The sequence below is a fragment of the Diaporthe citri genome, assembly GCF_014595645.1.
Source record: "Diaporthe citri strain NFHF-8-4 chromosome Unknown scaffold_10, whole genome shotgun sequence".
NCBI lineage: Eukaryota > Fungi > Ascomycota > Sordariomycetes > Diaporthales > Diaporthaceae > Diaporthe > Diaporthe citri.
In genome coordinates, this window is record NW_025064855.1 from 960587 (window position 1) to 984351 (window position 23765).

General features: G+C 51.5%; 10 protein-coding genes across 10 annotated transcripts; 7 read left to right on the forward strand and 3 right to left on the reverse strand.

The window, feature by feature from the left end:
- Positions 1-115: 115 nt before the first annotated feature.
- On the forward strand, positions 116-1078 carry INS49_003478 (uncharacterized protein; the record flags this gene model as incomplete). Its single annotated transcript, XM_043164272.1, has 2 exons — positions 116-842; positions 915-1078. 2 exons carry the CDS (start codon positions 116-118, stop codon positions 1076-1078), a joined length of 891 nt encoding a protein of 296 aa, XP_043019037.1.
- A 484-nt stretch (positions 1079-1562) lies between these two features.
- INS49_003479 (uncharacterized protein) lies at positions 1563-2444 on the reverse strand (the record flags this gene model as incomplete). The annotated part of the gene is made up of 1 exon (XM_043164273.1): positions 1563-2444. One exon carries the CDS (start codon positions 2442-2444, stop codon positions 1563-1565), a length of 882 nt encoding a protein of 293 aa, XP_043019038.1.
- Positions 2445-4406: 1962 nt separating this feature from the next.
- Positions 4407-5496, forward strand: INS49_003480 (uncharacterized protein; the record flags this gene model as incomplete). Its single annotated transcript, XM_043164274.1, has 2 exons — positions 4407-4916; positions 4993-5496. 2 exons carry the CDS (start codon positions 4407-4409, stop codon positions 5494-5496), a joined length of 1014 nt encoding a protein of 337 aa, XP_043019039.1.
- A 3457-nt stretch (positions 5497-8953) lies between these two features.
- Positions 8954-9784, forward strand: INS49_003481 (uncharacterized protein; the record flags this gene model as incomplete). Its single annotated transcript, XM_043164275.1, has 2 exons — positions 8954-9036; positions 9352-9784. The coding sequence occupies 2 exons, from the start codon at positions 8954-8956 to the stop codon at positions 9782-9784; spliced, it is 516 nt and encodes a 171-aa protein (XP_043019040.1).
- A 752-nt stretch (positions 9785-10536) lies between these two features.
- Positions 10537-12423, forward strand: INS49_003482 (uncharacterized protein; the record flags this gene model as incomplete). The annotated part of the gene is made up of 2 exons (XM_043164276.1): positions 10537-10557; positions 10645-12423. 2 exons carry the CDS (start codon positions 10537-10539, stop codon positions 12421-12423), a joined length of 1800 nt encoding a protein of 599 aa, XP_043019041.1.
- An 82-nt stretch (positions 12424-12505) lies between these two features.
- INS49_003483 (uncharacterized protein) lies at positions 12506-13567 on the reverse strand (the record flags this gene model as incomplete). The annotated part of the gene is made up of 1 exon (XM_043164277.1): positions 12506-13567. One exon carries the CDS (start codon positions 13565-13567, stop codon positions 12506-12508), a length of 1062 nt encoding a protein of 353 aa, XP_043019042.1.
- A 421-nt stretch (positions 13568-13988) lies between these two features.
- Positions 13989-15811, forward strand: INS49_003484 (uncharacterized protein; the record flags this gene model as incomplete). The annotated part of the gene is made up of 5 exons (XM_043164278.1): positions 13989-14127; positions 14258-14784; positions 14848-15320; positions 15380-15588; positions 15651-15811. 5 exons carry the CDS (start codon positions 13989-13991, stop codon positions 15809-15811), a joined length of 1509 nt encoding a protein of 502 aa, XP_043019043.1.
- Positions 15812-16134: 323 nt separating this feature from the next.
- INS49_003485 (uncharacterized protein) lies at positions 16135-18307 on the forward strand (the record flags this gene model as incomplete). Its single annotated transcript, XM_043164279.1, has 2 exons — positions 16135-17108; positions 17542-18307. The coding sequence occupies 2 exons, from the start codon at positions 16135-16137 to the stop codon at positions 18305-18307; spliced, it is 1740 nt and encodes a 579-aa protein (XP_043019044.1).
- Positions 18308-18696: 389 nt separating this feature from the next.
- On the forward strand, positions 18697-19581 carry INS49_003486 (uncharacterized protein; the record flags this gene model as incomplete). Its single annotated transcript, XM_043164280.1, has 1 exon — positions 18697-19581. One exon carries the CDS (start codon positions 18697-18699, stop codon positions 19579-19581), a length of 885 nt encoding a protein of 294 aa, XP_043019045.1.
- A 636-nt stretch (positions 19582-20217) lies between these two features.
- INS49_003487 (uncharacterized protein) lies at positions 20218-22937 on the reverse strand (the record flags this gene model as incomplete). The annotated part of the gene is made up of 20 exons (XM_043164281.1): positions 20218-20271; positions 20322-20348; positions 20402-20542; positions 20599-20661; positions 20713-20774; positions 20841-20874; positions 20991-21027; positions 21080-21128; positions 21176-21272; positions 21331-21366; positions 21415-21651; positions 21744-21757; positions 21947-22051; positions 22107-22144; positions 22206-22343; positions 22395-22415; positions 22476-22488; positions 22566-22671; positions 22744-22808; positions 22904-22937. 20 exons carry the CDS (start codon positions 22935-22937, stop codon positions 20218-20220), a joined length of 1371 nt encoding a protein of 456 aa, XP_043019046.1.
- Positions 22938-23765: the final 828 nt, after the last annotated feature.

Genomic DNA, 23765 nt, shown 5'->3' on the forward strand with positions numbered 1-23765 from the left:
CTCAGTACGGCCTCGCTCTGTCCCCTCCACGTCGTATGAGCCCTTTCTGTTCGTGGCATCACAAACACATCTTGCAACAACACTCCCACACACTTCACATCATCCCACTTTCATCATGTCGAAACCAATCTGGGAGACAAACTTCACCTCAACGTACCACCAAAAATCCTACCCCTCGATCTCACCATCCCGCCCCGAGCTGTCCGCCGCCGGGAAGACAGTCTTCGTCAGCGGCGGCGCCCGCGGCCTCGGCATCGGCATCGTCGAGGCCTTCGCGACGGCAGGAGCAGCGCACATCATCATCCTGGGCCGCAGCACCGCGACCCTGCAGGAGGTCGCGGAGCGCACGGGGGCCGCCTACCCCTCGACCAAGATCTCCACCGTCTCGGGCGACGTGTCCCGCGAGGAGGACGTCGCGCGCGCCTTCGCCGGCGCAGGCGGCCCCGTGGACGTCGTCGTCGCCAACGCGGGCTACCTGCCGGCCGTGGGGCCCATCGCCGCCAGCGCCGGCGGGGAGGGCCGCGCCGGCGACTTCACCGAGGACTGGTGGAGGGCCTGGGAGGTCAACGTGAAGGGGCTGTTCCTGCTCGCGCGCCAGTTCCTCGCCTCCGCGCGCCCCGGTGGTGTCTTTGTCAACATCTCGGCCGGCGCTGCCCACATCAACCCCACGCTGCAAGGGTTCTCCGGGTACTCTGGGAGCAAGATTGGTGCGGCGCGCGTGGTCGAGACGCTCCAGCTTGAGAACCCCGGGCTCCGCTTCTACAACGTCCACCCTGGGGTTGTTGAGTCGGACATGCTGACCAAGTCTGGGCTTGGGGCACTGGGCGTGCCTGTTGATGAGCGTGAGTGTTTTAATTACCGCCAAGTGCTCCATACATCTACGCTTCTTGGCTGATGGCTGACCGCTTCTGTAGCTGACCTGGCCGGGCACTTTGTCAATTGGGTAGCGAGCGCCGAGGGTGAGTTCTTGAGAGGTAAGTACTTGTGGGTGAACTGGGACGTTGACGAACTCAAGGCGAGGAAGGAGGAGCTTCGTGCACCGAGAAAACTGGTCACTGGTCTTGTCGGCTGGGCTTGAAATCGTGTGAAATGTTACTGTTTTGATACGTGGATAGTTCCTGGCGAAGATACAACTCGTGTCTCTATACCTGCTCAACTATGATTCGCTTTTTCTCTTGATGGGCTAGTAATGACCACGAGCCACAGTGTCAAGCTTGATGTGAGTATGATCAGGCACTTAGGGCCAATCCGGGTTGAAAGGCAAGCACTCTGCGAATGAGACGAGAAAGAGAAGGTTAAGGCAAACGTAAGTATTATAATAGAAGATGCTTTGTAAAAGTAGAAAGTCAGTATGAAATAATATGAATGAACTCCGAGTTTATTACATTATGGCATGTAGATGTTTAATAGCAAATTATCTTTTATTATAAGTTATTTCTTCCACCTTATGTTTGCATCACATAAAAATGCTGCCTGGTTACAATGTTATCTTATCCATATAAGAGCTGAATCCGCCCCAAACGGTGCTTCTCTTTCTCTTCATACTATCAGTACCGCAATAGTTAATCCGAGCACGCTCCCAAGGGCTGGATGATCTTCTCGAAATACTGCTGCTCGAATAAGCCCCCATCCATACTGCCGTCGCTGACGAGACCCCATTCCACCCACACGGAAATGTACCCAACGCCATAGGATCTCAGGGTACCAAACTTGGAAGAAAACAGACGAAGTTGATCGCTCGAAATCACCGTCACGTAGCCGTCTGGTGATTGAGCAAGTTCCGTCTGCAGTAGTTTGACCCTGGCTGACAGGGCCAGGGTAGCATCAATCTCCATGTTGGGCTCACGAAGTGTTTGTAGCAACTCTCCGCTAGATATGGAACTGAGAGCCATTGAAGGCAAAGCTCGATGGATGGATTCTGACCCTGACGCACCGATGGTAAAGCTGTAGAGGTCGTTGATAAGCTGCCTCAACCTTGAGACCTTTTCCTCGAATTCGGCCTTTCCTTTGATGGTCCACCGAAGCCTCGCCTTTGGCTTGACGGTGGTCGTCGAAAGCTCCATGATCACATCGGTTTCTGGTCTCGAAGTGCCCTTCGCGTCGGGCATTGAAGGTATGCTGGCTTTTGCGATACCATGCTTCTCAACCAACTTCTCTGCTTCTTCGAGCAGCCGGGTGATCTCGCCCAGAATTCCCAGAACAGTCTCCTGTAGTAGAGTAGGTTTATTTCGTAATACGCATATGGACATATTGTCCACATTGCACACCTGGCGCCACAAACTCAGGTGTGTCTTTTCAATATGGTATCTGAGGGCCAAGTAACCACAGCCTGCCTTGTCATCGTCGAAGAATGACTCAATAAGCAGTGCCGTGTCGAGGGCTCCCTTGAATGCTGTCAAAATGCCGACTGCACCAAGGACCAGTCCTGGAATCCCTAAGCTCATCTTGGGCTAATATCTTTTCACGTCTGACGATTTTGGGACAAGAAAAGACATGTTTTTTGGGTTGACGTGGCCAGGTGCGGGGTGATTAAATGCAGAACTGCATGCCTGCAGCTGCAAAACGCTGACTGCCTCCCTATATGTATTTCAATACTTAGGTACTTTGATATAGTGGGTCCCTGAACGATGTGTTTCCTGCACATGTTGGCTGCGAGATAGCAAGCGAAGGCTCGTTCAGGCAGCCGGACCCCGCTCTGAGTCCTAGTTCTCACCAACCGTTCCACACGATACTAGTATAATCACCATAACATCGGTTGACTGGCTGCCTCCCTATATACACTCGGGTACTTATTAGTCCTGCTTCTTACAGACCTTCAAGTTGTTGCGAACTCAGTTGTTCAGTATTCGAAATTTGCCCTCTATCGTTTCAGATCAAATTCCGCTGCCTTTTGTCATCTCTCCTTTACATCATCCTTCACAAGAAGTATCAAACTTCGTCCTTTCTGCCCTTGCAGACCATACATCCTTGTCCCACTTCGAATGTTTTTTGCAGCCTACCTCAGTATATTGATATGTCCTCGTCGACTTCAGCAATCGAACGTTCGGGGCGGATGGCAACAACTGGAATGTCAGCATCTGTATCATGCGACTATAAGCAATCCGATTCGAGGGCTCGTCATCGAAACACCACTGTCACAGACAGTCTCTTGACTACGCTTCCGAACCTGGATTTTATGTATTTGCTGCAGACTTGCTTGAAGCATAGGATCACGAAGAAATTACTAGATTTTGGACTTAATGTCAATCAGCGCGACAGCAGCAAGCAGACGCCTCTGATAGCGGCCATTGGAAACCAGGATCAGGATACCATCGATCTTCTGAGTGAGCGAGGCGCATCCAAGACCATCCTCAAAGAATTCCAGTTCTTCACTCGGCCTATGCACGAAGACAAGGCTGTCACGTTCCAAGCGGTTTAAATTCAACGCTATACCATACGATTCAAAGGCCATCCACACACGAAAGGCTTATAGGGTGCAACTAGACCGTCATTGGCGACTCGCACAAGAGGTCAATTTCAGCGTACATTCCGCGAAGGTTCCTCGTGTATTTCGGTCCTTGATGAAGCGGATGAAGCGGATGAATCTGACGGTCACCTTGGCCAGATAAAGCTAATCTCATAGAGATATGGGACCAAATCAAACCCCATAGTATCATCTGAGATTGTTACCCTGTTTCCAAAGAACGAGTTCGTACTCGGGTTTAAGGGGAGCCCGAGGGCTGAGAATCAGACGACACGTGCTTGGCCCCTATCCAGGACGCACTCTGGTCTGAGAAAGAGTCGAACCAGACGTATTTTGACAGATCCATAAGAGCCTGAGGATGTATCAGATCCTCTGACGCATTAAAAGCTACACAGGAGGTGTTCCAGAACAAGCCCGCCAAGAGGTACTGAATCGTCTGAATGCTTCAGCAGAGAACCTTAACGGCCGCTCCCGAATGCATCCCGTCTGAATTTCATTGACGAACTGCAGGACTGGTGCGGTTCCCGCACGGATCTGCAAATATACTCTCTCTTCCCCCGACTGAGTTCTGTCCAAGATACCTGAGACGCAGCCCCCTTAAAAGTGAACCTCGCCGGCGCCTCCGGGGCATCAGCGTCAGATGTCAGAAATGTCTGTTGACGGAGTAAAGTATTAGGACAGTTCTGGGCGAGTACGCAGGGTGCTTGAAATACATCCTCCATAGTGTTATTTAAATATCATGATGGCCGTTCCCGGCCTCCGGATCACCGAAGATGCTTTCTGGTCCACCGACGCTTCATTCGCTTCCCACTTCTCATTCTTCCAGAGTTCTGTGAACCCCAGTCTTTTCCAATAATTATTCATATTTCTTACAATACATTGAAGGCAGGCCTTGCTCGAATTATCACGCTTAGAGTAGCAGCACCATTACTCACCAAGAAAAATGAAGACCGCCGCCATTATGTTTGTCTTCGCTGGCCTCTCAGCCGCAGAGGCGCCACAGGAGCACTCGCATGAGGCCATCGTGCAGGCCACTCAAGCGATGTTGGAACTCAACAACCCGCTCCAGATCGAGAACACCGTGTTTGGTCTGCTAGGCGACGCAGGCGCCAAGAGCGGTGCAGGCAATGTCACAAATCTGAAGTGCCTCCAACAGAACATTGCCGATCAGGCCTTCACTAATGCCAAAGCTGCGAACAACGTGGCAGGCATGGCAAACGCCCTCATGTTCCGCGCCCTCGAGCGCAATACGACCCCCGTCGGGGGCGCTTCCGAGGCCTGCGATGAAACCGCCGCCAACCCTGAAATCGCTGCTCTGAAGCAGCATCAGGACCCAGCCTCACCTGATGCAGCCGGCAACAAGCAGATTGTTCTCGACCTTGCGACTCAGCTTCAGGCTGTCGGGGCAGACCCGAACTTGGCCATCCAGACCGGCACTTTCCCTGCTGGCACTGTGAGTTCTCCCTTGAAACACCTAGAAGAGGCCTCATCATTCCAGTCATTGGAGAACACCGCTCACACGACACCAGGTCGGCGACCCCACCGGCGACGGCTTCATCTGCGACGACTCCGCCGACCCAGTGGGCTGCATCTTCTCCACAAACATGCTGGTGGCCGACGCCACCGAGGCCGAGATAGCCTCCCACCTGGCAGGCGCCCAGGTGTCAGCCAACGTCGTCGCGGCGCAGGCCGAACAGGGGGACCTGGCGCAGCTCGCCGAGCTCGCGCAGACGGTCAACCTGACCAAGAAGGCGGCGGACCTCCAGGGCGAGGCCAACGCCAAGGGCACCATCTTCACGCTCGGGGCGAAGGCGGCCGCTGCCCACCCGAACGCGGCGGACGCCCAGAAGGCGATTGCTGCTGCGCTGTCGGCCAACGCGACGGTGGCTGCGGCTGCGGCGGATGGGGTTACTGCGAAGTGCACGACCGCGGTGAGGCAGACTGTGCAGCAGTCTGGCAACTCTGGAGGCACGGCTGCGTTGGTTGAGAGTGATGGGATCGCTACATGCGTGGGCGCCCAGCAAGTGGTTTAGCTTAGCACGCTATTGTCATGCTGTCTCGACGGAATATGAACTGTTTCAGATCTTTACTGGATTTTCCTCAAAAGTACAATTGCGTTGAGTCTTTCCCATCCATTTGCAGCAGATTATCGACTTCCTGATTTGCACATGAACATGAGACTCACTCGTACACGGCTTCGAGACAGGTGAGAAGGAGGACGGTCCCAAATCCGATAAATCCAATCAATATCGCAAAAATTTGATCTTCTATCTTCTTGTAAGGGAATTTACCAGGGCCTGGGTTCTGGGAGGCTCCATCATGGCCCCCGGTTCCTAGCTAGTGAGTATTTCATGTCAAAGCAGGAACATCATTGACAAGTAATTAAAGTGCGATCGGCCAAGTTTTCAATGCTGAGCTCAACACGAGTAGTCTGGTGATTCACTGCGGACCTTTGGGGAATGCATAAGGACCCCCTGGTATCCGGGTTGTCAGCTGCCGCAGTCACCCAACTTTTGTCCTACACAGTGCTGCTACATGTTCGGTTATGCACGATGGGGTCGCATCACGAAACCACTAGCTGACCCAATACTCGAGAAATAGTGGCCTAAAATGCCTTGAGACCAGTCAAATCACACGCCGCTAGGCAAGGCAGACTTCAAAGTGTTCCGAGCAACCACGTCGCCCGACTGACCGCACGTGAAAAAGCAAGTGTGTCGTACGTCACTTCTGCCTACTTTCTGGTGGGCAAGCTGAACCGAGCCAGGCTTTTATGTTGTGTACGGAGGGTAGGCCATTGTCAGCCAGTAGTAGACGAGAGGCCTGCATGCTGTCCGACAATTCTGGTGCCAGTAAAACCGGAAGAGGCGCAGCGGCTTGCTAGGGCCCATGTGCTGTTGTGCAACCGTACCTAGTTGGAGCCTTGAGGCTGTGTTAATTATCAGGGGGGACTTCAGAAGGGTTGCGGCACTGGTGTAGTCCACGGCGCCCAGCTGCCTGGAATTTAGCAACCCATTTCACTCTCCCACATCCATAAATTCCTCGCTCTGCCATCCAAATACTGGTTGCTTGACCGCCATTTTTGAGATAGAAGCATCGTCTCAGAACCTTTCAAACTATCAAGGCCATCATGGACCCTTTGACAGCGTTGGGACTGGCATCCAATGTCTTCTCGTTCGTCTCATTCGCATCCGGTCTCATCAAAGGAACCATAGAAATCAGCGCATCGGCTACTGGATGTAGTATCGATGTCACCAGACTTGACACAGTTTGTGAACAACTGCAACATTTGTGCGATGGTCTTCAATCGTGCACCGATCATAAAATCCGCAAGTCGCATACTGAGGGTCATGTCGAGTGTCATGCCGAGGATAACGTTGAGGATCATGTCACCAATGTTTTTCTTGCAGTCAAGAGCCTCTGCGCGGTGTGCAAGACTGATGGGAACGAACTTCTCCGGATCACAAAAAAGCTCAGGACAAACAATGGATCCAAGGGGAAATGGGACAGCTTCACAGTTGCTCTGAAAAAGGCCTGGAAAAAGTCCAGCGTCGATGAGCTTGAGGCACGACTCTCCCGAACTCAAGTAACGATGACACTGCATATCTGTACCTTGGCACAGTGAGTACGAGGCCCACTGAAGCAGGACCACACAAACGCTTGACTGACGCTCTGTGTAGCTATTGCAGCCGCGCTCAGTCGGAGCGGCTAGGATATTTACAACGCCGGAGTCTGTTGTTGCAGGCAGATCAAGCAAAGGCCATCATTCAGATCAGTGACGGTATCAATGAACTGCAATGTCGGCTGCGTTTAGGACGAGAGGCAGGAAGCCCACAACATGGGCGGCCCGATTTCACAATGGGCGACGTTAGCGGCTTGAAGGAGAAGTTGCAGTCATTGTCCCTCTCAGAACAGGATGTGAAAAAGCAGCAAGCTATCCTGGAAAGCCTCACCTTCGAGAGCCGTCCTGTAAGGCATACACAAATTGCCAAGGCCCACGTGAAGACGTTCAAATGGGCACTCACGACCGATCAGAACCTGGCCCTTGATCCCAGCATTGGCGCTTGGCTTAAACAGGGAAATGGAATCTTTTGGGTATCCGGAAGGCCTGGATCAGGGAAGTCAACTCTCATGAAGTACATCGCAGATTCCAGCATCACGTCCCGTTTAATTACTGAGTGGGCTCAACCCCACAGGGCAGCAATCGTTAGTCACTACTTCTGGATAACCGGGACTTCTATGCAGAAGTCTCTAAAGGGTCTTCTCCAGAACCTGCTTTACGACATATTTCGCCAATTTCCAGATCTGATCGAGCCAACATGCGTGGAGAGATGGAATAACTTGGAGTTTGCGGGCTCCTGGTCGCTAGTGGAGCTCCGTGAAGCTTTGCAGACTTTTGTGACCAGAAACGACGGACGCCTCAAAATATGTTTCATCATCGATGGTTTGGACGAATATAGCGGTGACAACGAAGACCGCATTCAACTTTGTCAGACATTCAAAGAGCTTGCAATGTCAGGCAACATGAAGTTCTGTCTTTCGAGCCGTCCTTGGAATATTTTCGAGGAAGAATTCGGGCATCAATTTCCCAAAATCTACATGCAGGACTTAACGCAAGATGATATACATAAATATGTCTCAAGTCGGCTTGAAGAGCATACACGATGGGCTGCCGTCTCCGCAAAACATTCTCAAGGGCAGTGGTTGATCTCAGAAATTGTGGCAAAATCCAACGGAGTCTTCCTTTGGGTGTTTCTTGTCACGAAGCTCCTGAGAGAAGGACTCACAAATCGAGATGCATTTGTGGACCTGCATCGGCGCCTTGAGAGTTTTCCGTCGGAGCTTGAACCATTCTTCAAGACTATGCTCGAAGCCGTCGAGCCTTTTTATCACAGCCACATGTCAACGGCGCTCCAAATTGCCAACGCTTCAACAGAAAGCCACTTGAGCTTCTTAGTTTACAGTTTCCACTTCCAGGAATACGAGGACAGCAATTACTCGATAAATCATCCGATTCGACAAATGGATGAGGGCGAGATCGAGGAGATACGGAGCAACACATCCTGGCACCTCGACAGCAGGACCCGCGGACTTCTCGAGGTCAATCCTGAGGATGGAACTGTAACCTTCATTCACAGGACTGCTAGAGACTTCTTGAACACTCGGGAAATCTACGACTTTCTCATTGCCAAGGCTGATTCTCGTTTGAACTTCTGTCCGGCCCTTAGCATTCTCAAAGCTCACATCGCTATGATCAAAACTTCTCCTGCCCCGACTCAAATTTCACGAACAACTTTTGGTAAATTTGAGTTTGAAACACTCTTCTCCAAATTTGAACGGCTACTGTGTCAAACTTTGAGTTCTGCCAGTGAGTTCGAATCTAGCATGGCCGGTGATATCCGCCACCGTGCCCTCCTTGACGAACTTGATCGCAGTCTCCTATGCATGCTCTCAGGGAGCAGCTGCACGTTTGATCCCAGATCTTGTTCGAAGATGAAGCAAGCAGTTTTGCGAGAGCAACTGGTACAATTTGGACTCTTCGACTATCTTCTCAACAAGCTGGATTCTGAACCGGGGTTTCTGAAGAATATCGGGACGTTGCCGGTACTGCGATTTCTGACGCCTGAGCCGACTAAGAATATTCAACTACAACGAGGGAAAGGAACTGATGTTTTGGCCTGTCTACTGGACAATCGTGGCATGGATCCGAACAAAGAAGGTGGCTGCCAAGGCATCAGCCCCTGGAGTGAACTTTTTGCATATATCTGCCACTGGTGGATTTCAGAGCAGAAAAGTGCAACGCGGGTTCTCTCATTCCTACTCGAAGAAGGAATCCTCAAACTGTTCTTGAAAGCTGGGGCTGACACTAGTGCGCTGATCGTAGGTCCCAGCTCTACGTCTGCCAGCTACAGGAGTAGGGCTGCGACGATAGTCTATGTCGACTTCTGCTTCGACGTCCTCGATCAGTCCCCACCAATCCAGGCACTTTACCTTGATGTGCTTTCGGAATTTCTTCGGCTGAGTAGCGATGGGCTACTGAGGAATGCCGTCGACGAGTTCTGTACGGTCCTGGGCAACAAGGACAAGGAGGAGCTGCACTGGAACTTGGCTTTCCTCGCCAAGGTCAACCACACGCTACTATTCGGCTTGGGTGCTCGAGGACCAATCATGCGAGAGAGTTTGAAGTCTTTATATGAGATGGGTAAACAAGTCTTCCCATTGAGTCTGTTTACGCCACTGAATGCTGCAAAAGAGCCCAGGCGGAGGAAGAGGAAACAGGAGAGTGGGTCGGGTCGGAAACGGAAGAATCAGCGAACGGCATAGATCAGTTTTGATTTCGTTGTGGACTTGATGTGGATGAGCAGTCTTTCAGTATTGAGGAGTTCGGCTGTGGTCTCGATACGGAATTCTCAAGCGCTGTCAACAAACCCGAATGGTTGACAGTGAAAATGGTTCCAAGGATTCAGATCACTAATTGGTGCTTCGTTTAATATAGGGAAGAAATAAGTTGCCTGCATCGAGAAAAATCTTCTTACCCCTGTTAGATCGCCCTCTCTCTGGAAGCTCAAGAATCTTGCTGCTCTGTAGATCGGTGGTCTTCCACACAGCGGTTAGCAGACAACTATCTACTTCGGAATCCTTATGACGTGGGTAATAAACTACATGAAGAGGCAGAAATGGGAAAGTCCGCTGATCTCGCGAAAAATGAGGGGACTTGATACGGGCGAAGATCTGGCAACTTTCAGTGATGACGAAAAGAGGCCATTTTGCCCAAGATACCTGTGCCAATAGCTTTAAGCCAGGAAAATAAGGCTCGGGCGTGCCGTGAAGCAAAATATTACCGGACAAGCCGTGGAATGAATCGGGAAGGTGTTTTGCCGACCATTGGTTGAGGTGTTTCGGAGCGTAAGCACGACGACCGGCACGGGGGCCCCAGCCTTTTTTTTTCCACTTATTGGCTGTGGCGCGGCGTGGAAGGTGGAATGACGCACCTGCAAAAAGCTACCCCGGAATTCAAGACGCATGTTGGCTGCCTTGAGGCGTAGCCTGGTCCCATTTGTAGAAATGACCCACTCATGGCTGCAGCACAGCCGCCGGTAACACCGATGCATGCAGGTATAAGCAACGGTGCATCAGTCTGACAGACGAATCGAATCCGAAATTGGGATTCATGGTGTTCACAGCCTTTCGAAGCCCTGCTGAACGAGGTCTTTTCTCTTGACGACCGAATCATGCGTCCTTCTTTCGATTTTGGATACTCTCATGGCGCCGAGAGGAGCCGGCAAACGCTGCCGTCAGAGTCTCTCGCGCAACAAATGGAAGGCTTCACCTACAACTACGATTTGACACAATCTACTCCGCGCTCCCTCACAGGTTTCGACCGGTTTTCGTTGGCCGGTATCAGCGAGCAAATGTATGTCGAATGGAACACCGCCCTCAAAACCCCCAGCCCGACCCAGGCTGTGGTCCCGTGCCCCCTCGGCCCTGAACACGAGGGGCAACCCGCCGGAAAGTGTTCAAAAGTCCTCTGGGATCTCAACAGGAGACACAGTGAGCCACGAGAGAACTACCTCCATATTCAAAGATGCCATAAAACAAGTTATACGTCGAGGTTCAGGCATAGCAGTCCTCTCATCACACAGGAAACTTGTCGTGGATGGAGCTACGCACAGGAGTTCGTCGATTCGGACAATTACGACATTCTGTCTCCCCGAGACTCTGTTTCCGAACAATCTAAGGTTGTGGCCACCAAGCTCAACGACATCCCACAGGACGGTGTACTACGACTGGAGCAACTCAATAGGAAGGTCCTACTCGCGATGGAAACACAACCGCTGGACAGAAGGAGAAGCAGTGTCGAAACATCTGGTTCAAGCTATCGGAGAGATTCAGAGCAGATCAGATTCCTTGCCAGTCATGAACAACACACCCGATCGGGATTGGCATCGGAGTACATCCCACCAGCTCCAGGCAAGGCACCATACCGGCCACTAAGTCGCCCACAAGGTCAAATTAGACTTTTCCGTCTGGCAAAAACTACCCACGAGGGCCAGATCAAGGGTTCATTCGTTTATTCCGACATAAAGTCATGTCCGAAGTACACTGCTTTGTCATATGCTTGGGGAAAGCCGACCAAGACACGGAAAATTGCCGTGGATGGACGAGACGACTTCGAGATCGGGGAGAATTTATGGTGGTTCCTCCACTGTCGAAGCCTGACTTTGAAGAAACCTCGACTATTCTGGATCGACGCGATCTGCATTGACCAGGACAACGTGCGTGAGCGAAACCACCAAGTCGGCCTGATGAAGCATATTTATTCGATGGCTTCGAGCGTCTACATCTGGCTGGGTCGCGAATCGGAGAACAGCCGCCTGGCAATGGACTTCCTCGTAAATGAAAGCACAAGGCCTCTCAAGCAGCAGGTCGACGACTTTCGCCCCATATGGGGCAGACAAGAGGGCAAAGCCATCCGAGATCTCTGCCAAAGGCCGTACTGGAGACGCATGTGGATCATCCAGGAGATCATTCACGCAAATAGGCTCACGGTATGGTGTGGCTCCCAAAGCGTTGACTGGCCCGTACTCGACAGGCTGTACCTCACCATTAAAACGATCGAGGAAGAGAACCGCCTAGCACACCACGAGTTTGTCACGGACGTCCTGCGGAGCCCGGCGTTCGTCATGGTTTGGCAGAGAGCCCACTGGAGGCATCCAGAGACGCCGACGCCCAAGCTTCAGACACTCGTAGAGATATTCCAGGGCTGGGAGTGCACGGATCTCAGGGACAAGGTCTATGCTCTTGTCAGTATGGCAGATCAGGGAACCGCTGTTTCACCAGATTATTCGCGATCTGCACGGCAGATTTACCATGATGTATTGCGTCAGGGAGTAGCTTGCGATAATCGTTTCCGCAAATTGCTTGCTCACGTTCTTGGACTTCCTGCGGAGCATCGTGGATAACCTCTGGTGAGAAGAAAACACTGCACAATTGCAGTGGTAGAATCAAGCTTGGTCAAGACAGGCAAAGTTGAGTATATATGTTCTAGGCTGCCGACGCTCTCACAACGTCTCTATTCACAGGAGTCGAAGGCTCGCCAATACAAGCCCCATCCTCTCCTACAACCATGAGGATATTCTTCATAGCATTCAACTCGAAGTTAATCCTCGTGTTCAATGCCCCTCCCCCGATATGAGTAGTCAAAGTGACATTATCCATCGCAGCGAGCTCCTTCGATACTTGAGGCTCCTCATAATGGACGTCCAGAGCAGCTGCAGATACTTTGCCGCTCTTCAGGGCCCGTATCAGAGCCTCTTCATTTATCACCTGGCCTCTGGCCGTATTGATGATCCTCGCGCCTTGCTTCATAGCCGCAAATTCGTTGTCGTTGATCAAATCCTGCGTATGGGCGTTCAAAGGTGTGTGCAAGCTGACACAGTCTGCTGTGGCGAGCAGGCTGTGGAGCGTGGGATGGAAAGTGGCCTCCAGCCTCTTCTCTACATCTTCTGTAGCTCTGATGACATCGTAGTAGTGGATGTTCATCCCGAGCGCTGTTTTCGCCTTGTAGGCGAGCTTCTTGCTGATGTTTCCCAGGCCGACAATCCCAAGCACGTGGCCTCGAGGGTTCGCTGATATTGTAGCAATAACCTTGTGCGTGGCGTTGAATATTTCCGGGTCGCACGTCCGCGCAGCGAGTTGCGACCTGGTGAAGTTTCGGAAGACAGAGAGGATGAAGTAGAGACCAGTGTCTGAGACGGCCTCGTCAGATGCTCCGGCTCCATTTGCGTACCATATCTGGCGGCGACCGAGTGCATCTACGTCTGCCCAGTTGTACCCTGCACCAGCTGAGGCAAATATCCGGAGCGAAGAAGGGAGGAGAGATATCAGCTCCTCGTCCCACTGACCCATCTCCCCACCCGTCTGGAAGTGTGGTCGAAATATAGCCGAGAAGTCGCCATGTTTCTTGTTCTTTAGGGCTTGTATGAATGAGGCTCTGTCAAGGTCTTCATTATGTCTCACATCGAATCGCTTGGTGAACTCATTTTCAAAGAACTGTTGGTTGTACTTGATCGGGTCGCCGATGTGAAGCACGATAGGCTTAGCCATTGTCACAGAGTTGAGACCCTGTTGCAATTCGGAGAGAGTGTTGACAAACACAGCTATTCAATGTGCCTAGCGTAACTCAGAATCCATGCTCGTAGTTAACGTCCAGCGGCACGGCTTCGCCTGTTTGTGGATGCGCTTCGGCCCATTGCCGGGCGGGTGCGGAGTCGGAACGTGCTCGGTGGCGTGCTCGGCCGATGGTTCGGGCAGAAAGCCGATCAGACGTTTGGCCGGTAATTCGGCCGCCACGGTGGACGCGATTGGTCCTTCTAAGCTGTGAGCAGGCTCCATTCAGGCTATCAGCAGCAGTAGATTTGACACGACGCTGGGTGCTGTACCTGCGTAATCTCAACTTGCCCAGCTTTTCACAAACATTCTTCCAACCGGAATAGGTGATGCACACAGAGATCCACCCCACCACAAAATGGACACCACGAGCGAATTGCAGATTTCCAGCGCGGAATTAAAGAAACACAGCACGAGAAACGATTGCTGGGTTGCTGTGCATTCCAAGGTGTGGGATCTCACCGACTTCTTGGATGAACATCCCGGAGGCGCCAAAAGTGAGTTCAACCTTTCCAGCTGATAGCTTTTTTCCTCCCCAATTCATGCAGGAAATGAGGTCATTCAGAATTTTGAAAGGCTTCAGAGACGTTTAAGACAGAGTAATGACTGACATGTAAACGTGAAAAGTTCTTCTCTCGGTGGCTGGTAAAAATGCAACATCTGAATATGACCAAGTACATGCACCCGGAATTATAGAGGAGAATTTACCAGCCGACAAATTCAAAGGCGCTTACCTTGAAGCCAGCAGCGATGTGCCGCCTCAAGGAGCTCTCGAAGAAGTCAAAGACTCGCGAGACCAGGACACAGCAGCGATCTCATCCGAGACCAATATTCCACCGCTCCAGTCGCTTTTGAGCGCAGCAGATATTGAAGAAGTTGCGAGCAGAATACTTACACGGAAAACCTGGGCCTTCTACAGTAGCGCGGCAACCGACCTGGTTACGCATCATCAAAACAAGTCATTTCTCAGGCGCATAATGCTCAAGCCTCGAGTGTTAAGAAATGTCACGGATACAGATCAGACACGATCGATTTTGGGTCACAGGACAAGCGCCCCATTCTTCATCAGCCCAGCTGCGATGGCACGATTGGCACACAAGGACGGTGAGCTGGCATTGGCAAAAGCGGCCGGCCAGGAAGATATTATACAATGTGTGAGTCACCCATGACCCAGCCATCTGCTACCTTCCCGACCCTCTAAACGCCTGGGGCTAAAGCTTGGCATCAAGATATCAAACAATGCATCTTACCCCCTGTCATCAATTGTCCAATGCGGCCACCAGCAACAACCATTCTTCTTCCAGTTGTACGTCAACTCTGAGCGTCACAAAACAACAGAGATCCTCCGGAAAGCGCGGAGCCTGGGGATCAAAGCCATATTCGTGACAGTCGATGCGCCAGTTCCGGGAAAACGCGAGGCGGACGAGCGTTTAGCTACAGAAACCGCAGTCCAGTCTGCCGTCAGCGGCGCCACATCGAGCAACGACAAGAAAGGGGCAGGTCTGGGGCGGCTGATGGCTCAGTATATCGACAAGTCGCTTACTTGGTCTGACCTGCCCTGGATTAGAGGAGAGTCGGGTCTGCCAATTGTGTTGAAGGGTGTCCAGAGCGTCGAAGACGCAAAGCTAGCCGTAGAATACGGTGTTGATGGCATCCTTTTGAGCAACCACGGCGGTCGATCTTTGGATACGTATGTGTCACCATCCAGCCACACATTTCGCAGAAACTTACTCACGCTTGCTACTCTAGTGCCCAGCCAGCTATATTGAACCTCCTCGAGCTCAGACTCAAGTGCCCTGAGATTTTCTCAAAGCTTGAAGTCTATGTCGACGGTGGTTTCGAGAGAGGATCAGACATCATCAAAGCCATTGCTCTTGGTGCAACTGCTGTCGGTATCGGACGGCCGTTCCTCTATTCCCTTGTATACGGACAGCAAGGTGCTGAGCATCTCATCCAAAGTAGGCAGAGTCTCTCGAAAACAACCATGTGGTTATGCGAATGGGCACTAATGATGTATCAGTTCTGAAAGACGAGATTGAAGTCTCAATGAAACTCTCTGGTTTGACGAGTCTGGACCAAGCAGGTCCGGAGCTGCTCAACACGGCGGACGTCGACCACCTGATTCGATCGGCCCAGAGGTTCCCTGCTTTGAAAGGGCGCCAAGAAAGATCACGGCTGTAGTACAGAATTAATAGACAGACTCCAAGTAAGAGATACATATTAGTGTCAAGACAGTACATCACAGTGCCTGACGACATGCCCGAGGCTATTGCAGAGAACATCGGCCGACATGACATTTGGTACATGGACATTGTCGACGCTGTTTTCAATGCAGCTCTCAAGTATAGAGACACGACCTTCGAGCAAGCTCCATTCTGCTGGCATATGTTACAATGGTGCAAAGATAATAATCACCTGCGCCCGCGTCTGGTCGAACTTTTGCTGCACCCTCGTCAGGAGTTACCAGTGCCGGAACGCCGTGGGACAGCAACCAACTGCTCACCATGATACTCTTTGCGAAAATGGAGTACTTCCCGCTGAGTGAGAGGCCGAAGGCTGTGCCTAACGTGTTGGGCATATACCTCTTGCATGGAATCCGCACTCAGAGTCAAGATCCAGTCAAGGATCCCCGCTATGTTGGTCAAGCTGCGAGCATGTCAATTAATGCCTCAGGTGCTGTTGGCATCCGACTTCGAGGAGAACAGCACTGTACCTCAGTCAAGTCATGCAAATGCGGCCTTAAGACTGTGAAGCGAGCATTGCATGTCCACAAGCGACTTTCGAAGACTGATATTACCGGAATAGAGATAACAGTGCTGTCTCTGTTCCCGTATCCTGTTCCGCAGCTTGGCGAAGAAGCACAGCGTCACTTCCTGTCAATCCTCACGCTCGCTGAGACAGTTGGTATGATCCTTGTCGACACTATGAGCCAACTGGAGGGCCAAGAATACAGCCTACGGGTTGGTTCCAAAGAAGGGTTCGCAGCACTAAGGCCGGCCGGCGTGCCTCGAAGATTTCATGAAGGCCTGAACTGCGCACTCCCTCTCACACAGGGGAACAACAAAATGAAAGGGCTTTCGTATTGTGCTTCCTGGTCTCCTCCAGAGGTAGCAGTCTTCATTCAGACTGTGAAGGAACACGAACATGATGTCTATGTACATGGGGCAAAAGGCACGACTTGCGTCCAGTTCAACTTCCTGGTGTCACAACTGCAGCTCGGCGGACTACACAAAACCACGGCTGAAGTTGTGACTCTGTACCGAGCACTGGCGGAGAATCCAAACTCAGGGTTCATCTCGAGGCAATCCAGCAGATGGCGAAGCGTATGGGCTCAAGTCTACGGGGTGAAGCATCATTTGGAGAAGTCGCAACTTGTAATGGACCCTTTGGATTCGAACGATCTGTTCTACCATATCCCACGGCTCGAAGACGGTCACAAAACATCATACGACTTTCGTGAACTGTTGAAAACAACTGGGTATGCTGATTTTAAGCATTCTCTCTTTCGCACCAAATTCTGGACTGTGTACCTGCCTCGGCTACTTCATCGCGATGTCTGGGAAAAGATCACAGGTAAGCTAGTTAAGCATCCCTTGCAGTTTTACAGTATTCAGCTAAGCAGAATCAGAAACGCCCCCTGAGCGCCTAGCCGCAAAACTCTCAGACCTGCCAAGGAATGTGTTTCTGCGGTCCCTCGCAGTTGTTCTACATTTTGCCCGATCACATGCTCTTGAGCATTACCGTTCAACAATGACCTCAGAATTCGTACGTGTTCCAACTTTCAAGTGGTCTGATATCGTCCAGATATGGCATCATGCTTCCGCTCAGTTGATAGCTGACGGCATACCTTGCAACTTGGTCTTTCTTGGCGGGGCGGTGCGAATCGTGGTAATGTTGACCAGGCATGGAAGCAAGATCGTGGATCCATCTCGCTCCGATCCCTTACCGCCGTGGACGTATGTGCGATCAAGCCAAGACTCTCAAGTTGGTTCTCAGGCAGGAATCAGGGCCAACTCTCTTGATCCCTTGAACAGCTCAGACTCGTTGGGCAACGAGAATCAGGAAACCCGGGGCTTGCATAAGGTTTCTATTCGTCATTATGAGTGGCCGTCGGAAGCAAGCCGATACAAGACCGTTGCTGCCAGCCAAGACTTACTGGCTGTCACAGCTCTGAATGAGGAGAAGCAGACTCCCTCCATCATCAAGGTCGGTGCCAACTACATATCACCTTGCGGAATGGCCCAGTATCGGACGTCAACACTCCGCATTTTGGCAAGACTGATGCGTGACCACCACGAGAGTCAGTACGATGGTCTTGGTGGGTCCAACTCCGGGGACTCTTCGATTTGGACAGGTCTCTTCATCGAGTTGAGTGAATCATGGCGTGCTACAAGCTCAGCCGATTTAAAGCACCGTTTCAGCTGGGTATTGGAACTTCTCAGGACAGGGAGCTTGCCTGCCCAGGCTGAGCTCGCCTCTCAGATCCTGCAGAAGAGGCTCTCTGGAAGTGTTTTCCTTCAGCAAACGCATCCGTACAACTACAAGACCCGATGCTCAACTCGCAAGTTCCTAAACCCAGATCTGTCCCCCGAGTTGACGAGGGCATTCTTCTTAGCAAATAACGCCTTGGCAGATGTGGAAAGGGACATACAAGAGCATGGACGGACATACCATTAAAGGATTCTGTTCTCTGAACGGGGTCTTGATCACACAGCTATGGGAACAAGCAATGGCTGAGCAAGGTCACTTTTACCCAGGCCTGGCACTTGTGCGTCCCTCTGCTTCATCGTTTATTTCTCGGCAGGCCAACGAAGCTTCCGCAGCTCAAGAAGCCCGATATCATGTTCAGGCTGCGACGGGGGAAGCTGACCACCACCGTCCATCGTCTCCTCCCTCATACCCAACCCTACAGGGACACTCTGGTACCAGGAGGGCTACACGTTGGGAAGACTCCGAGTTTCATTACCTGAAGTATTAGATGGAGCTCTCAATCCCGCTGAAGACAAAGCTAGCCAAGTTTCACGTTCGGTTCGGTGATTACCGCACTTCCCAATCTCTTGACTCAAATGAAGCTGCTTCGCAGAGCCGCGCGGGCGCACGGAGACCGAGACGCCCTGCCGTCGGCAACTGCGGCGCCGCAAAAGCTGTCAGGGCCGCCTAAGGCTCCGGAGCAGGTCGAATTTCCCCTGCGACCAGTCTCGCCGGAGCCGAATCCGACTGCGGTGTCTAGGCAGCGGCACACTTCTTCACGCAAGCAGAGTGCAGCATTCACGTACCTGAAGGACGAAGGCGATGCCAAGAGGGAACATCTCAGGTCATTACTGAGCTCTTGCAACAGCTGGCACCAAGCCAGCAGTGCAATGAAGATAAGGTTTGGCGACAAGGGATCAACGCAAGTCTTCCAGACCATTGCGACACTGGAGAGTATGGACACCTCAGGACTTTCCTCTCGCAATCGAATCCCATGGACTGCTGAGGAGCACACCTTTCTGCAGTCTCATGTCCCGAAATGCGCGACGTGGAAGGAGGTCTACGATGGGTTAGAAGCCGAGTATCCAGAAGGCCGAAGTATGGCAACAGTCCGTCATTGCATTACGAAGCAAAAGATCGATATATCGCAGCTGAGCAGTCCAAAACCGTGGACTCTGGGAGAGGACAATGTTCTGGGAGAGTTTTTTGATTCTGGAGTTCCTCGACCTCAGTTTCCCACTCGTTTCCAGGAGAAGTTCGGCTCTGGGCGTACCCATGGCGCGATCATAGAGAGAACTCAACTACTGGGACTGCTGAAGAAGGAGAATTGGTCTGAGGCCGAGTTGCAGAATGTTCGAGACTATGGCAACCTTGACCTCCAGGACTTTTGCGCTCAATTCCGGCAAAAGTTTGGACTTGATCGGACGTTCAAAGCACTCAAAAGACAGCGACTTTTGCAGAGATCAGCTCAACCGGACTAATAGTAAGCTCACAGAGCTTAGTATCATTTCCACTCACTGGATCTACTCAATCCCTCCCACGCTACGCACTTGGAGCGTCCCCACATCGACAAGCGAGGTGCGATCGCAGGAACTAAGCGAGACGAGATCCCGTCAGAAGTTGGAGAAGCGGTCAAGGACAGCAGAAAAAGATTGCTCGTTGAAAGCTTAGGACCTGGCTCTTCAGCGGCGGTCAGACAACATTGTGGAAAGCAAAGAGAGCAGCCGAGCATAGCGTAACGTGACGGAGCATAAAGTGCAGGGTGTCTTCGGCTCGTGACGATCCCTTTCTAAATTAAAAATTGGAGTTGGTTGTTTTCTCAGTGTAGTCCTGATACCATGTCGCATCAATCATGTGAGCTCCATCAACCGCAGAACCAAGCACAGCAAAGCCCAGAGCGCAGGAACCGATTCGTCTGCGATAGAATGAGTATTCATGCACAGGACGCATCACGGGCAAAAGTGGTACGGAAGGACCGTACGGAGGAGCAGTAGGCACTAGGGGGTCGTCGAGGTAAATACCCACACTCTTCTTGGAGTCATGAAATGGCTTGGGTACCCTACACTCCTTGCGCACGATCCAAGCCAAGGCTCGGGTGCTTCCTCCATCTGGCGCAATCAGGCGCGCTGGATCATGGCCTCACGGTCGGGACCGGTGCCAATGTACTTGATCTGCGGGACGTTAGCAACTGCGGGCTTGGACAGTATTTGCGCCCACGTACCTTGACTCCCACAAACTTCTCAATGTACTGCTAGAGGTCAGTACCATTGTTCGCTATACGAGCCCAATTCGAGTGCTTACCTCCACGTAATCGCGAGCCTTCTTGGGCAGATCGTAGTAGGTCTTCGCGTTGGTAGTCGGCGTTTGCCACCCTGGCATCTCATGGTACACCACCTCAGCTCGTTCCAAGATCTTAAGATCCGCAGGGTAAGAGTCCAATTCCTGTCCAGACGATCAATGTCACTATCATCTATCATGATCTCGTTGGCATCACTAACCTGTCCGTCGACCTTATAAGCGATCGCGATCTTGATCGTTTCGAAAGTGTCCAAAACGTCGAGCTACGAAGTGTTTTAGTATTTTCATATATGTAGGAAGCACACCAGACCTACCTTTGTCAGATTAAGGCTGGTGTAGTAGTTGATTGAGTTGCTGTACTTGACAACAACAAGGTCTGTATGTACTTGTTAGTTGCATTCCCAGTTCCGTCAATCCCTGAGGATTTTCAAGTTGTGCGTACCGAGCCTGAGAGCAGTTAGTAGGTTGATCAGCAGCTAAACGCTAAAGTGATTAAAGCTCACCATCCACATCGGCGTCTGCGGCCGGTCGACGTCCCCTATGTCTTGTCAGCGGTGAAAGCTCGAATCTTCTGAGGTGCATGTAGCCTCACCCATTCGCGTCCAATCTCCTGAAGTTTGGTGCCAATCCTGAGGTTTTCAATTAGTCTAGAGTGGCTACGGGAACGTAGTAAAGACGCACTCTTCCGTATCTTCGGTCTTGAAGGCACCCCAACCGACACGGGTGGTATCTGTTGCCAGTCAGCAGTGAATGACAGCCTTGAAGCACTTGACATACAAGCCTTAACCACTCCAACCGTCTCTGCAATGTTCTTCGGGTTCAGGGTGAGTCCACCAATGATGCCAGCAAGCGTGGTACTTGACGAAGTAACGAACTGTTATTGATTGTAAGCACTGGTACAAAAACGAAGAAAGAAGTTAACGCAGACTTACTGGGTACGAGCCATAATCAACATCTAGCATCAGTGCCTATTGAAGTAAGCACTGTGTGTCTAGCATTTGGGATGAGAACATTACGTTTGCGCCTTCGACCACAATCTTCGTGTCGCTCTGCTGTGCGGATGTCATGAAGGACACGCCGTCCACGACGTATTTTCTCATCATCTCCCTATACTCCTCAAAACGAGCAAGCTCGGCTTTGATGTCGTACTTGAACAGTTCTCCAAAGCGCTTTTGATAACCATCAGCTAAGCGCTTCACCTTCTCCTCGAGAAGTTCAGGATAGAAGATGTCAGTTAATTTGATGCCAGTTCGCTGGGAAAGTTAGCGCACAGTGCGACCCCTCGTCAAGCCAACTTCTTACCGCTCTGCTTGTTTGGTAGCATGGACCAATGCCTTTGGTGGACGTTAGAACCCATTGCTTTAATAGAATCGCTAGCCCTGCTGTTCATATATGGAAGTGCTTTTAAAGGGGTAAAAGCAGCAGAAAGGAACAACCCAGCATGAAGTTCTGAGGGTACAGTACCGCGTTTTGTTGTTCCGATAGCTGCGTCTGAGGCTTTCATTAGCTGCCGTTTTTTAAAGAGAGCATCGGAACCATAGGACGAACCTCCAAGCTCCTTCTCCTCGAGACCGTCCACTGCCATGTGCATGTCCAAGAGGACATTGACCCTGTCAGAAACAAGGATTCGGTCGTGTACCGCGGTCAGGCCCTCTGAGCTATGTTAGACATACTGCTGCTCAAAAGATTGGGATATCCTGCAACATACTCTCTTCAAGCTCCTTGAGCTCGCTGAAGAAGGTTGGGCTACAGGGACCGAGTCAGTTTTATTGACCTGTTCAGTTAAGGGGTGCGAGCCAGGCGAGACATCAATAAGATGCCTGTCTGGCGATCGATCGGGTCATAGTCGGAGGATTTTGTGATGACGCACATGTGAAAGACCACACCGGAGCCGATGAAGTTCATGCACCGCGGATTCATGAGGCCGGAGGGCAAGAGGTGAAAGCTACTACAAGTCAGTAGCCAACCACAGCTTCGACGCCGGCCCGTTCTTTACCTGTAGGAGACTCCATCCACCCTTTGACTCATTAGCAAATGACAAGTAAATCAACTGATCGATTGAAAGCGTTTGACGAACTTGATCAAGTGACCTGAAACCGTCCTACCGGTCAGCGCTGCCCCCGATTGAGGCCGCTCTAGAGATTTGCCTCACGGCAGATAGACTAACCTGCATTAGATCCACCCTTGAGGGTAATTAGCAGGGAGTCCACCGAGAGATAGTCGATTGCGAAGGTATCGTGGAAGCCGTTGGCGGAATTGGTGCCTTCGTTGAACTTACGGCAGCTCGGCAACAGAGTTGCGCCTCCCGGGACTGGATATCAACCAGCTTTCCTTTCTGAACACACAGTATCGTTAATGTCCGGATGTCGGGCCGTATTGGGTTCGGATCGGGGACTCACGCCTTCGTCGCCTATGAGGTTATCGTTAGTATCGTGAGAGCAAGCCGATATCGGCCGGACGCAGAGGAAGGACGCATTCCAGGCAAGGGAGGCAGTGTGAAATTACCCCATTGGGCCCCGAGAATGACATGGATAGTCATTTTGTGCGAGATTGAGATTGGTTGTTGTGGGTGCCGTTGTTCTGGTTGAAGAGAAAAAAAAGACGATGTGCGACAAGATTTTCACGGACGCGGCTGCAGTTAGGACTGGTGGCTGCGGCTAGCGGGGTTGGGCCTGACACCCCCTTATCGATAAGCCCCGAGCTGCGGGGCAGGTGGTGGGGCTAGGGGGGCTAGCCCTGCCCTTATCAAATGCAGTGGCACAAAGCGACCAGATGCGCTCTGTATCAACCGAAAAGACAAGGAGGAGAAGAACTATCAAGTTCCTTTGATGAAGGATTTATACTCCTTAGCGACAATTACGTTCTGCTGCTTGGATTCCGTTTCGCCGACATCGACACTTCCCGCCGCCATTCAAGGTCTTTCCATAATCGCAGCTCGCATGGCCGAAAGTGGGTTCAAAGCCGGAAGTGGATGATTCGATAGCAAACGAGACGGCCAAGATGTGAACTTAGACTTGCTCGAGGATCTGCCGTTTTCCGAAGACTTAACTTCGCCGGAAGATTTCAAAGAGTTTACCTCTCCCAAGGACACCACCTTGCTCGAAAATGAACATTCTCCCGGAAGAGATCACACTGCTAGATTGAAGGCCGAAACAAAGGACATGGCTCGTAACTCGCCTCTATTAGGATATTTAAGGTCCTTTTTCAATCTGCCGTCCTGGAAGCGCACTTGGATATTCCAAGAGATAGTCTTTTCGGGAAAATCGATTCTTTTCTATGCAGACAACTCAATCGAGTTCCAGACCCTCGCAAATATTTATAAGTAGGCCAAAAAAGCAAAGGAGTAAGTTGCCCGGCCCACATTTGG